A 14,517-nucleotide genomic window follows, 5' to 3' on the forward strand; every position below is an offset into this window, starting at 1 on the left:
TCCTTAAGGTCCTTATGGTGACCGAGGTTCACAGCCATTCGAATTTCACGGTCTCGAATACCGTCGACAAAAGCTTGAACCAACATCTTGTCTGCAACATCTGGTGAGGATGCGTAGGCCTTCCTTACCAGCTTCTCTATTTCAAGTCCCCATTTTTGCAAACTTTCATTTGTCTGCTGTATTCTATCTTTCAATTGAGCCCTGTAAACGTGCTCTAAATGTGCGTCTCCATACCGTGATTCCAGGGCATCTAGCAGTTGCTTCAACGTCACCTTACCTTTCTTGGTATCTAATATGGAGAGGGCTTCGTCTCGCAATCCCAGAATAAGGGCGGTAACTGCTTGATCGTCAGTCCACCCGTTTGACTGTGCTACAGTCTCAAATTGAAGCTTGTACGCGCCCCAAGAACATGTACCATCAAAGGGAGGCACTTTCACATTTCCAGGTGGTGCTACAGTCGTGACAACACCAGAGGTCTTCAGGCATTGGATTTCATTTTCTAATCCAAGTATACGTTTATCCTGCTTGGATAGCTTACAATCCATATTAGATTCCAAATTCTCGATCTTTTCATCTACCTGTATTTTCAGGTCACAAAGTTTTTCTCCTATTCGGCGAGCCTGCTCCTCTTGACGTCGTGCCTGCTCCTCTATCATGCGACGTGTCTGAGCCTGTTCTTCCATCATTTGGCGTGTATGTTCGTCTTGACGGCGTGCCTGTTCTTCTTGACGGCGTGCCTGTTCTTCCATCATTTGTTTTGTCTGTTCTTCCTGACGGCGTGCCTGTTCTTCTTGACGGCGTGCCTGTTCTTCTTGACGGCGTGCCTGTTCTTCCTGTCGGCATGCCTGTTCTTCTTGCCGGCGTGTCTGTTCTTCAATCATTTGGCGTGTCTGTTCTTCCTGACGGCGTGCCTGTTCTTCAATCATTTGGCGTGTCTGTTCTTCCTGACGGCGTGCCTGTTCTTCCTGACGGCGTGCCTGTTCTTCCTGACGGCGTGCCTGTTCTTCCATCATTTGTCGTGTCTGTTCTTCTTGACGGCGTGCCTGTGCTTCCATCATTTGCTGCAGAGCAAGGAGGATGTTGCCATCGTTACTTTCACCCATCCCGCGGTTCGCATCGAAACTTTGTCGCCGGGCGGCGTCGCGTGCTGATTGCGCCCTTGTCTGCACTCCCTCCGCAGCTGAAGACTCTGCCACAGACTCCTCTTGATTCTCCCTTGGAGTAATTGGCATGTTTCTATCCCACTTCTGACACCAAAATGTTACGAGCTAGGGGATCGGATAGAAAATGCCGTAGATTTATTCAAGGGTTTATTTCTTGATAAATCAATGAGGAATTTATGGGCACAAAATTAATTGCAGAGATTCACTAATAACACACAAAAACACAGTCACTAATTACTTCACTTATGCACACTTCACACAGTACTTTATCACTTATATTCACTTTATTCGCACTTTATCGCTTCGGTGTTTCGCTCTTGTTATCGCATTCAAAACTAAGTGACTAGTCGCGTTTCGGCTCGCTTATATATCCCTGGGAATAATTCTAAACAATATTCGAGAACTTTCTAGGCGGGCTTGCTACTGAGTAGCGATTGCACAATTCTAGAACGTTCGCACTCTTTGTCTCTTTCGCACGTTGCTCCGTCCTTGTCGTACGGCGTTCTAGAGTGCTCGTCTAGTTTCGAGAAAGTTCTGATCTTCTCTCTCTCTCTCTCGTATCATTTCGTCCTTGTCTCACACCTAGAAAGTTCGGTCTAGAATATTCCTTCACCAAAGGGGTATAACTAGGCCTGAAAACGCCTGAAAACGGGTCTCCTGAAAACTGCACTACTCGACTACACATGTTCTGAAACCGACTGAAAAAAGGTTTCAGCTTCCTGAAAACTAGGGTAACATTATGAAAATTACAATTTTCTAATATGTGATTGAGCCTCTCCTGAAACGGTCAGAAATCATATTTCAGCCTGCTGAAAAGTTCTCTAACTAGTGGAAAAATCTAGAAACATTGTAGTCGACCCGTCTTCGTAACAATATGTAATGTATGTTCGTTACTCTTAGTCTACGAAACTGTTTCTGTAACAAAGACCAATATTTTGAAAACAATAACGAAATTAATCGGCCTTCGAATATCTGTCAACTGAACAGGAAAAAATATATTACTTCTATATAGTACCTATAATCAATATATCTCCCTATATAAAAATTACTGAATCGATTGTCGACTGATCTCTAATTTAGAATATACCCATTTAAATCAACGTTGTTTCGGTATGTCTTTAAGCTTTTTAGGACAGGTCGCTAAAATATTATTTAATTTTAACATTATCTCGTATGTATTGCAGCTCAAACTGGTGAAATCTGTTAAACCTAAAATGAAACGGTTGTGTCATTATTACTTCAAAGTAATTCTAATATCAACGAATTAAAAACAATTAAATTTTAATGGTGGTTATACTAATTTTAGCGCTAATTTATTCCAAAACTTCGCCATTTATCTTCCCGCAGCAACCCCGTTTATTTACAAATAACGTTTTTGTGTATTACGAAATGAGCTATTTATTGATATTGATTATACTTCAATCCGATGTTTATTGATAATTATATCATTAAACAGGTTATTACTTAAGTTGTAAATGTATGTAAGGAAATATAACTTCCGTAGTAATTATTTTATTATTTGCGTCCTTTGATAACAAATATAATGTTCTTGTTCATCAGCAGTATTCATTGAATGCATTATTATGTTTTGTTCCGGGATAACAAGATTACCTTGAAAACATGCTTAATTTAAAGAATTCATTACAATTATGAATTAAATAATAAGTCATTATTGCAATCGTCATTTATTTTTTGTTTGAAAATTTAAATTTATAAAACCACAATCTAACCTACTTTTACAATTATAGAATAGTAAAAGTCCAGAGTTTGCCTGCAAAACAATACTTTACCATTTACTATAAATTTAAATTCATTGATTATTTTTCACTAAAGCAAATTTTAGTAGTAATATATCTTAAGAGCAGTGTTATTATCTTAAGGGTTTAAGTCACATCCCTGAAGTCGTAATGTACAATGTACTATGCGCGCATTTAACACTCCCTCCTACGGCGAAGGAAATCAAAGTGAGGAAATTGACATCCCTAAGACCAAAAAAGTCGAGTCAGGCACAGAAGGCTATTAGAAAAACTAACGATCATAAACATACAGGAATCCGAGGCCCAGAACCTAAAAACTTGAAACGCCAGTATTCTTTATCCTACAGCTCACATAAATTATATATAACAATATCCAATTACATAAAGATATAGCCAAAGATGGAATTATATATACAAATAGGTTCAAACATTTACGAAAGGAAAATATCAACAAAAATAATTGAATACACTTCACTAAGTAATACCTAATTCTTCTTCGTCTTGTGTGATAGTGTGGTGAGGCTGTGGGGTGTGCTGATATCTTTAAATCTGTAAGAACTATCTTGTTTTTTCAGGAATAACAAAGTTCGCTTGGAGCAAACATACACATTTGATTTCTTCAACTACGCGGGCATACATCGATCGGTCTTCTTGTATTCTACTCCTCAAACTTTTATTGATGACGTCATTGTTAACACGGACATACAGGGATTGACAGGTACATAAGATACTCTAGAGGCTTCATCCAAAACAATTGAAATTAATTTATATCGGTATTATATATTGGTATTATTATTTGTTCTTTTATTAGTTCTTCTAGCTATATTTATTTGTTAGTATAATATGGACCTTTGTGGTTTGAAATAAAAAAATATTATTTATTATATCGTTAGAATATAAAAACGTTGGGTCGGTATGAACTATATGTGATTTTTGTTTTGAAGTATGTTCGATATTTTAGTATAATATTTTTTCTAATAAAAATCAGAGGTTTCTCTTTGCAATGTCACGACATCTGTTAATATTATCCGCATTTAAAGCAATTAAAAATATGTTGTAACAATTATCGTTTAATTAATAATACATGAAGTTTCTTGCTTCATTGCTATTCAGTATGCAATATACAAAATAGACGTAACAATTTTCTACTAAGATAATAGGTACGTTAAAGGTACTTAACAAACAAGTTTTATTGAATTAAAGATCTTGTCGTCGTTACATGGGTTACGACCGTATTTGTTACCATAGTAACCATTTTTTTAAGGACAATAAAATACTAATTTATAATAGGACCGTCTAGTCACTTGACACTTACATCTAATAATAGTTTTGGAAAAATATTCGCTTCGAAAAATATAGGTATCTAAGTAGCAATAACAAATGATTTAGTAAGATATATAAAGAAAACAGAATATAGTTAAGATTACAAAACAATTGTTATGTATTTTATTATATTGATAAACGGTCTCTTACTAAAGCTAGAATTTCGCCGGAATACCTCAGTATTCCAAAAATTGTACAATTTGTGATATAGTAAATACTATATAGCTATATATATATAGTATAACTATATAGTTATCGGAAATTTACTGACACAAATTCCAGGCTTCGTAGTTTACAATGTGACCTACAAGAGTGCAAGTAACGCACAGTGTGTGATTCAACTGTTTGATAAGAACGGGACGCAGGTGGCTGGATCGCAGGACTGCGCGGGGCTGATGGAAGTTGGCAATGCTAACTTTTGGTGGCCGTATTTGATGCATCCCGAGCCGGGGTACTTGTATACTTTTAAGGTAGGAAAGAATTCTCATACGGGTTTAAACGTATACTCTTTTTTTAAGTGAAAACTTCTTTAGCATCGTTGTGATTTGAAAGTCGATGTAACGAAAAAGAGACAGAAACATGAATTCATAAGATTTAACATAGGAGAAAATGAGATAGAAAGCATTATACAGTGTAAATTAGTGTGTTTTTGATCATATTCTGAATTAAAAAAAACATAGGTGTGCAAAAAATTTAATAAGAGATTAATTTAATTCAATTATAAAATTAGACGAAATTTATTAATTTTATTTACATACATTTAAAACAGTTTATACACTGTATTATGTATAAAGCTTCCTATCTCATTTTCTCCCGCTTTAAATCTTATGAATTTATGTGTCTGTCTCTTTTTACTGTCGCTTTTTCGTTTCATCGACTTTCAAACTTTATTTATTTAAGTTTTTATTAAAATTAAAGATTTTTACTTTTAAAGCGATTCTCCGCTATTAAGACGATTTTATTAGAACTCTGATTAAACTTTAGACAGTAAGTTGCGGTTTTAACTGTAATATGTATAGCTTGTAACTTTAATAAAGTCCTTATAGAACGAAAATTCTAAAACAATACATTTCTATGGGGCCACGTCGATTTGTAAACGTCCTATACTTTTTAAGTCGAACAAAAAATGAAACTGCGTCTCTATTATAGCTGTATCAATGCGTTGCTAATAATCTTTTATAGCTTTTCTACATTCGTCTCACTTGGAAGAGATTATTAGCAAATATAAATTACAAAGGCTGATTTGTTTAAATTGCAAAACAATGCTCTATTTACTACAGTATTATGTCATAGAATAAAACAATTTCAGGCATCCCTGATAGGGCCACTGGGTGAACTAGTCGACACTTACAGTTTAAAGGTCGGCATCCGAACAGTGACTTGGAGTAATACCACAATTTATTTGAATGACAAACCTATCTACCTCAGAGGCTTTGGAATGCATGAGGACTCAGATGTGAGTATTAAAAGAAAAAATAACTTTAATTAAATTAATGTTTTCTCAGTTTTCTTCTTATTGCGTCAACACAGTCCGTGTGTGTGTATGTGTGATAGTCGGAGAGGGTATGTACGCCTGTGTGAGGGAGGTGTGTACATCTATATGGCTGATGAGGCAAATTTGGAGGCCCGTGGTCACAACTAAATAAAATGCCCTGAAGAACAAAGATGTCACGTTTCGCTTGCTTGTGATTGCGAAACGCGACACGAATCTCTTTTCCATGAAAACAACTTTTAACATCGATTGTCAAGGCTGAATATGAAATTCCGCCCATTTCTCCTCAACGTGCATTGTCGACCATCACTAAGTGGAACCTGCCCTAAACAAATCCCTCTGGTAGTGACAATGAGAGGCGATATCACTGAATTTAAGCCCGTTTGTCTGGTCCCTGGTCTGTAAAAAAACATTTCAACTATGAGCTCGAGTTTCGAGGAGACAAGGTAATGCAGAAAAATAAAATAGACGTTTTCGAATTAATCACGTTTATCACATTTAAAATAAAAAAACACTTTTCTCTTTTGCTTTTCCATTAACAATCTTCCTATAGTCATAATATTTTCTTCAGCTCAGAGGCAAAGGCTGGGATCCAGTTCTATGGGTGAAAAACTTCAACTTAATTAAATGGGTTGGAGCGAACGCCTTCAGAACGTCCCACTACCCGTACGCCGAAGAAATCTACCAAATGGCTGATGAGCAGGGAGTTATGATCATTGACGAATGCCCCAGTGGTGATACTGAGTATGTTCTTTTAGTCTTGAAGTTCCAGTGGTGGCGTCAAATTAAGTTTAATCAAAAAATTACCTTAAAAATACTACTATTAACATACGTGTAGATAGTAAATCAATTAAAACTTAGACAAGTCTGTGATACTCGGTTAAGCTTTTGGGAGACAATATGGCAAACGATCCTAGGGACGCAATGGTCAGGCGAGAAATAGGGTTGCCATGTCGCAAAATCTGTGTTGCCATAAAGTTCGAGTCTCGACATTTAATCCTATTTAGTGTCTCGTTTATAAATCAGCGTATGTCAATGTTTTTGTTGTACAATAATCATACTTGGCGGCTTCGATTCTGAATTGGGGAATTATTTATTTGGGAGAAATCGAAACCCTGAATACGCCATGTCATTTTGGCTAACCTTAATATTTTATTAATTTTACAGTATATTCACTGACTCCTTACTTGAGAAACACAAACAGTCCCTCACTGAGTTAATCAGACGAGATAAAAACCACCCAAGTGTGGTGATGTGGTCTATCAGTAATGAACCCAGGTCTGCTAACTATAAAGCTGATGCTTATTTCGGGTAAGTAATAGTTTAATTGATAAGTATAAAATAATTTTAAAAAAATGCGAAATGTTAACTCATAAATACACTTAAAGTTAATAACAATATTTCCTATTTGTATTGATGATTGTAGTAAAGAAAATTGTAATAACACACAAATATAGAGAACTTACAATATTCTTAACTGTGAGTCGAGAGCAATAAATATATTTTAATGTTGACAACACTGCAACGCCATTTTGATGTATGTTTACCTATGTCGTCGACTAGTGTGTATTATAATTATTGTCCGTAAATTCAAATAGAATTTTATTGCAAATACATTTACATAGAAGTATATAAAAATAATACTAAAAAGTTTTATCCCTGTGGTAGTGTAGCAACTTTTAATGTATTTATGGAGTAGTATTTCATTTTGTATTGATTACCTTTTACTTAAATGATTATCTACACATACATTTCATGACTCTTGAGATCTTTAAGAGTTTTAGACTTTTAAGATCGTGACAACCATTGAATACTTCGTTAATTCTATAATGTAGTTTAAAATTTAATGATTTGATACTTTGTACCTTAAAAGTCTGATCATTTTTCAGTAAAGTTGTGAAACATGTGAAATCGATGGATTTGTCTAGGCCAGTCACTATAGCCATTTCGCAATCCTACTTGAACGACAAAGCGGTGAGTACGTTTTTACTTACTTACATATTTATTTATTTTTTATTAACATTCACTGCATTAATAGTATAAACGATTAGGAAGGCAACGATCAGTGGCGTAACAATAGGGTGGCAAGACTGGCAAAATGCCAAGAGGCCACGAGCTCAAAAAAATGTTATTTTATTTCATTGCAAAATTCATTGGAAAATTGCAAATAGTTTTAATTGACGACCCCAAATGCTGTACTACACGATTTCCTTGACAAAACATGATTGGATCTCCTAACCATGCGTTTAATCCTCCTTAAAGATTATAACGTGGGTTCATTCAAGCGGTGGCTAAATCGGCATCATCTGGACAGGCTTGTCCTCTATAGGCCGTATCTCACTTAACTTAGGTCGGATTGTGTCAAAACGACTATCCTGTTTTGTACACTTAATTTTTTTAATCTAAAAGTGAAATACAATAGTGTTAAGATATGTTTAAAATAATAATGTTCACGTTTTACATAAATCTCAATGTCGACAAAAAATATTTTTCGTCAATATAAATTAGCAGAAGGGACACTCTATAGCCGTATAGGACACTATCCACTGATTTAATAAAAACAAATAGAGGCCTATAGCAAAATACACAAACTGAGTAGTGAGGGATATTAGGCTTATTATTACGCGATTTAACAACAGTAAACCGGCGCAAACCAAGAGCACATTTTAGTTCTTAATAATAAACTAGATGGCGCTACTTGCCAGGCTCACATTTCTAAATCGCGCTTACATTATAACGGTGTGGTAGTACAAATACTATTCAATACTGCAATATTGTATCGCTTCTCGGCCTTTTGGCTAAGATCAAAGTGTAGTATCTGTTCTTTTCAGCTTAATATCTGAAAGTTCCCGCATAGCGGGACCAGTATATTAATCTGATTTTTGGAAACTGACGGGATGTTCGGGGCTCGCTCCACTCTTGTCACGGGTCGGCCCGGCATTGCAGTGCCGCTGGGATCGGCCCACATAATGAACTATGAACTTACTGGAATCCAATATTAGAAATATATCATAGAAGGATTATCAAATTATACTACGTCGCTTCGTAATTAGTTCTCTTGAGTCTGGTCAAATAGGCGATTCGTAAGGAATAATTTATTATTGTGAAAAGATTTATACACATTACCCCAGGATATATCATCAGTTCACAGTTATACTCCAGCAAAGCTAAGTTCACAAAATTTACATTTTAGGGTCAACATTTGGACGTTATTTGCTTTAATCGATATAATGGGTGGTACTCTAATACGGGATCATTGCTTAACATCGCCTCTTACGTGACAGAAGAAGCTACAGCATGGCATCGTAGATATAACAAACCAGTTATCATGACAGAATATGGAGCCGATACGATTGCTGGGTTACATTTGGTATGTATCAGTGGAGTTGGCAACAAAAATTATATTAAAAGCAATATTCAGGTTTGCTACTCGTATGATATTTCCTAACGAAATATAATGACAGTGACACAAACATCCTAATTTTATAATACATACTTTCAAGAAAATATTTAACATAATGTAAATTCATTATACTACTCATTCTTTAATTTAATAACTATTGAACAACAACGAGAGTAAAATTTCACGTTTTTTTTTATTTTTAATTTCTATTACACAACAATTAAATAATAATATTAAATAATCAATTTTAAAAAACATATTGCAACAGTGTTATCGCTACTAAGCGATCTCTTTCAGGCAGCTTATTAAAGGAAACGGTAACAAAAAGCACTTAACTTAACAAAGCAGAGAAAATCAAGCAAATGTAAAGATTAAAACTGAAATTATTACTTTTTTGCCAACGCTACTATAATTCCATTAATCCATTGCATGTGGGATATATCGCATGATTAAATTTCTAGATACCTGAATACGTTTGGTCCGAAGAATACCAGGTGGCGTTGATGTCGGAGCATTTTAAAGCGTTTGATCGTTTGCGGCGAGTCGGATTTTTCGCCGGCGAATTTATTTGGAACTTCGCAGATTTTAAAACAACACAAAGTATGTATTATTTTCAAATATTCTGTATTGTTTCTTGATTTATTATTAAATGACAAATACATATTATTGACAAATTACATATAATTAAAATGAAGATAGGAAGACAATTCTTCCTGTCCTAATACTTGTGTACAAGTCTAAGCAAAATAGTCTGAGGACGGCAGTGGCTGATTAGCAATAATTTAAGTTTCTTCTAAAGTATATATTTTCTTCAAATAAAAAGTCCTTTCACCTTAAATCGTAAGAAGTAACTAGGATACACTCTTTAGCTTAGTGCAATAGTTCACCAAATGGAAGTTTTGTCTTTGTTTGCAGCGATAACTCGAGTGGGTGGGAACAAGAAGGGTATATTCACAAGATCTAGGCAACCTAAGGCGTCTGCGCATCACTTGCGCGCAAGATACCACTCTTTGGCAGCGGCGGAGTCAGGCGCACCGCCACCGGACATCGCGTATTACATCAGTGATCACAAACCACCGGCGCATGAGGAATTGTAAAATAAAAATTATAATAAGTCTCTATAAATTACATTCGACATATTTTAAACTTTGTTTTTCTATGTGCTGTATATAGATTAAAAGGTTAAATTGTTGACAGATTTTCAGATGCGCTTTGACCCAATGAAGTGATCTAATGTATAGACACTTCATACGTAACTCAAAACTCAAGACAATAGTCATTGAGTAAACGAACAAAGCAAAGCTTTTAACGGTGAAAAAGTAATTTTTAAAAGTAACTTTATAATTTACTACTAAGATTCTATTATAAATACACGACAATTTTTTTTTGGTTTCTATATAAAAATCATTAAAGAATTTTGTAATACATTTTACATAACATTCCAATCATCACCAAAAACTGTATCAGTACAATAACTCATCTGTTTGTCCAAGCATATTATTCATTGCAAATTGTGCCTTAATACAAGGTGACTTAATTCCGTTCATTCGTTCAAAGTTATAATGAAACAATTTTATATAATGATTGCGAGTGTAATATTGAGTTCTGATATCACGAGATCCTAACGCCGCAAAAGCTTTACATTGAAGGAACTATATCCATACTTATATTTCATCGAGCACTATAAATTATTATAATATTAGTATAGTGCATAGACAATTTTAAAAATATTTAACATATTGGTGATTTTGATGAGGTGATTAGAAATATAAACATTAATACTGCCATTTAAAGTATTCATTATCTGAAAAGGATTAAGTATAAATATAATTGAAATACCCTCAGTAAGTAACATGTAAACATTACGTTTACGAGTAACGAGATACACAATTATATAAACGACTTAATAATGTAGAATAAGACAGGACAACTGTTTTCCTATCTTATACTGCGTTAATAAATTACATAAAAACTTGTGTCAATATTAAATACATCAAGTCCCATTTGTTTACCCCCTTATAAAACTTATTCAGTCAAATTACACTGTTTAAACAAAAGCTCTGTTCTCTTTCCAATAAATACAGTTGAGAAAGAGACTAAAAACTAACTAGAACTTTTAACTAAAACAGTCCTTTACGCTTTTATGATTAAGGATATTTTTTTAAATCTAACAGCCCTATTCAGAATTGTCAATATAATTATCTTCAATGGTAGATTAATAATTATAATTACATAATATCAAAACAATGGTTTACGCGGAACATTTAACATTTCGTTTGAATTTATTAAGTTGTTTCTTCAGTAATCTTTTAATTAACGACTCTGAGTACGGCTGTGATTATAAACCGTATTATGTAAACCGTTAAGCTAACAATGACATATTAGAGTTTGTGCTGAAAAGTACAAATTAGCAATGCATTTAACTGTAACTGGTATTATCTAAGTCTATTTATAGTTTTAACCCACCTATAACATAAAAGTGGATTATATTATTTTGTTACTATGATTAACTTTTATGTTTTTAGAACTAAACTGCATATTTGTTAAAGGTTCTTTATATTTAAAGGCGAATCCAGAAGTGATGTGGGGCATCAATGCTTCCCGTCCCCCATACCCTGTTACTTATTAAAATTGCATCACCATTAAAAAACAATACAAAAAATTTTCCATCCACTAATCCGTCCTCGTAACCTCGTAACTAGTTAGTTATTGATATTACATGTTCGTGCTCTGATGAATGTTGAAAGAGATATAATGTGAAATAAATTATACAAATATACTGTTTTATTTTATATTCTATCCCCCATTTTGTTGATATGGACTTGAACCGACGAAGTTTGAAAAAAAAATTACAACTTTGTTAAGTTATACGATACGATTAACACGCGAAGAGCTTAAAAATATACATTGGTGGTCATATAAGTACGAGTAAAAACACTTCTTATTAATAAAGAAAGTAAAACTTCAACGTACAAATGTTTGTAAAAAATATACACATTCAATCATGCAATAATATACCGCTCAAATACAAAACTCTTAATGATTTTTTTATTTGCTGCATAAAATATAAAACATTGCTTAATTTTAATTACCAAATGAGTCTTACGCATATAGGAGTTTATTTTCTGTTACTGGCCGCTTAGACGCCTAATTAGAATCGTTTTTAAAAAAGGATCTATAGATAGACAGATGGAGCTATAGCTCGTTCTTTTTTTGAATAACATTTCTTTCTTAGCCTTTACTAATATTTTTTGGCGGCAATTCAAAATTTAATGTATATTTATTTTGTTGAAAATGAGAAAAATAAAAGTTGTGATGCGTCAACTAGACAAATAATTGTTAATTTATATAATAGATCATAAGTGCTCGTACAGAAGAATAGTTGAGCATTTAAAGTCTTCGGTTAAGAATTTTTTTATGTTATCGGTCATAATATATCGCATAGAACTGTTGAAAATTTTACTAGAAAAGCTCGGCCAAGAAAAATCTCTCCCAGAAAAGATACGCTAATCGTTCGTGTTGCTAAACAAGACCCAAGTAAAGGCTAAAACATATTAAAAATAAAGTTTTTTCGCCTTCCACCCGAAAAACAGCTCGTCAAGACTGATACGCCGAAGATTAGTGCAAGCTAAATTGTTTGAAAGAATCTCTCGCAAGGTACCACTTCTCTTCTTCGATTATTGTTCATATATCGATGGAAAGCGCTATGTTAGACGTCCTGTAAACATTGCTTTTAATTATAAATATACAAGGAGTGTAGTCAAGCACGGTGGCAGTAACATTAAAGTTTGGGGGTGCTTTTCTGGATGTGGAGTTGGATCCATTCGGAAGATTGAAGGTTCAATGGATCAATAGCCTTACCAAAATATCTTAGAAAACACAATGATTCCCTACTCGGACGATCATTTGCCTGTAACCTGGAACCTTTCATCATGACAATGACCCGTTTAGGGTCATATCGGCAAATGTTTCCTTAGCGAACAGCGTATATCCGTCTGAGACTGGCCAGCAAATAGTCCGGATTTAAACCTGATAGAAAATCTCTGGTATTTTGTTAAAAAACACAACGAAAACCAGTCAAATTGAATTATATGAACCATTTGTTTCCATTCCATGCTTCAGAATAAATATTAATTATAACTATTGGGAGGCTGTGGATTGTAAGTAGTTGATAAATTACTACTACTAATTACTAATACTTAAAAATATACTATTTTGTTGTTATTTTTAATTAGTTGGCCATTATTTTTTATACATGTAATTTCATCATAATGTAATGTTGAAACTACACTTGTGTAATCGGATTTATATTGATTTTCTAATAAATAATAAATCGTTGAACATATTGATGTCCTATTTATTGTCTCTCCTATTCTCCTATTCTATCTCCTCGCCCAAATTTTTTTTATTAACTTGCGATTGTAATAATAATTTTACTATAAACATTTTTATAAATATAAGTTATTTTACCAATGTGTCAGTGTGCCGAGCGTTGGCAAGCTTTTATCAATAAGAAAATAAAATATATTTAACAATAATTGTATATTTTTAAGGACCTCATGAAATCTCTATCTTGAGCATTTTTTTCCAATCTACCCCGCCGACTTCTTTAAGCACGTCAACCCACCGTGCAAGAGGGCGGCCTCACTTTGTTTTCACCTCACGAAGTGAATGACCGAGACGGTAGAACTGATAAAATGGAATTATAATAAATAAAAACGCTTCTTTAAACTTCATTTAAACTATTTCAGGGTCAACATTTAGATGTGATTTGTTTTAATCGTTACAACTCCTGGTACCACGATACGGGAATATTAGAGGTGATAACTGCCAACGTAGTCGAGGAGGCAACAGCGTGGCATAAGGACTATAATAAACCAGTCATTATGACGGAGTATGGTGCTGATACCATTGCAGGGCTGCATTTGGTAAGGAGAATCTTTTGCTAGTTACTAATTGGCGCCGCCAAGAAACACAATTTGGACTTTTTATTTCTCATGGTTTTATTCACTAACAACTTGAATAAAGTTTTACTCCTGCTTTCGCATGCAAAGTTTATGTTGTATAGTTGGTATAACGTAGTTTGTAAAAAGGTTACGTTTCTAGCTTATAATATACCTAAATAATTGTTTTTTAACTTAATCAAATTTTAGATGCCTGAATACGTGTGGTCTGAAGAGTATCAAGTAGCGCTACTGTCAGAACATTTCAAGGCCTTTGATAAACTCCGGCATGCTGGCTTTTTCTCTGGAGAATTTATTTGGAACTTTGCTGATTTTAAAACTACGCAAAGTATGTATTATTTTGTAGTCGTATCTATCACAATTTTAAGTCAAGAATACGTGTCTAATCTATACATAAAAAACTAGTTTATTTTGA

General features: G+C 34.0%; 1 protein-coding gene and 1 non-coding gene across 6 annotated transcripts in view; both read left to right on the forward strand.

The window, feature by feature from the left end:
* LOC123709597 (beta-glucuronidase) overlaps window positions 1-14,517 on the forward strand; it is a 35,735-nt gene that overhangs the window by 20,575 nt on the left and 643 nt on the right. For 4 of the 5 annotated variants that reach the window (XM_045661024.1, XM_045661026.1, XM_045661027.1 and 1 more), the window contains exons 5-13: window positions 3,496-3,638; window positions 4,526-4,713; window positions 5,553-5,699; window positions 6,307-6,479; window positions 6,903-7,046; window positions 7,625-7,709; window positions 8,929-9,105; window positions 9,600-9,738; window positions 10,054-11,869. In XM_045661024.1, coding sequence (XP_045516980.1) covers window positions 3,496-3,638; window positions 4,526-4,713; window positions 5,553-5,699; window positions 6,307-6,479; window positions 6,903-7,046; window positions 7,625-7,709; window positions 8,929-9,105; window positions 9,600-9,738; window positions 10,054-10,235 — 1,378 coding nt within the window. In that variant the 3' untranslated portion in view covers window positions 10,236-11,869. Of the gene's footprint in view, window positions 1-3,495; window positions 3,639-4,525; window positions 4,714-5,552; window positions 5,700-6,306; window positions 6,480-6,902; window positions 7,047-7,624; window positions 7,710-8,928; window positions 9,106-9,599; window positions 9,739-10,053; window positions 11,870-13,889; window positions 14,067-14,291; window positions 14,431-14,517 lie in introns of those variants that run through there. The other variant, XM_045661028.1, reaches the window with a different exon arrangement.
* LOC123710513 lies at window positions 8,514-8,706 on the forward strand. Its single transcript, XR_006753836.1, has one exon. It is a non-coding gene; the product is annotated as a U2 spliceosomal RNA (small nuclear RNA).

Source organism: Pieris brassicae, chromosome 5 (genome assembly GCF_905147105.1).
Source record: "Pieris brassicae chromosome 5, ilPieBrab1.1, whole genome shotgun sequence".
Lineage (NCBI taxonomy): Eukaryota > Metazoa > Arthropoda > Insecta > Lepidoptera > Pieridae > Pieris > Pieris brassicae.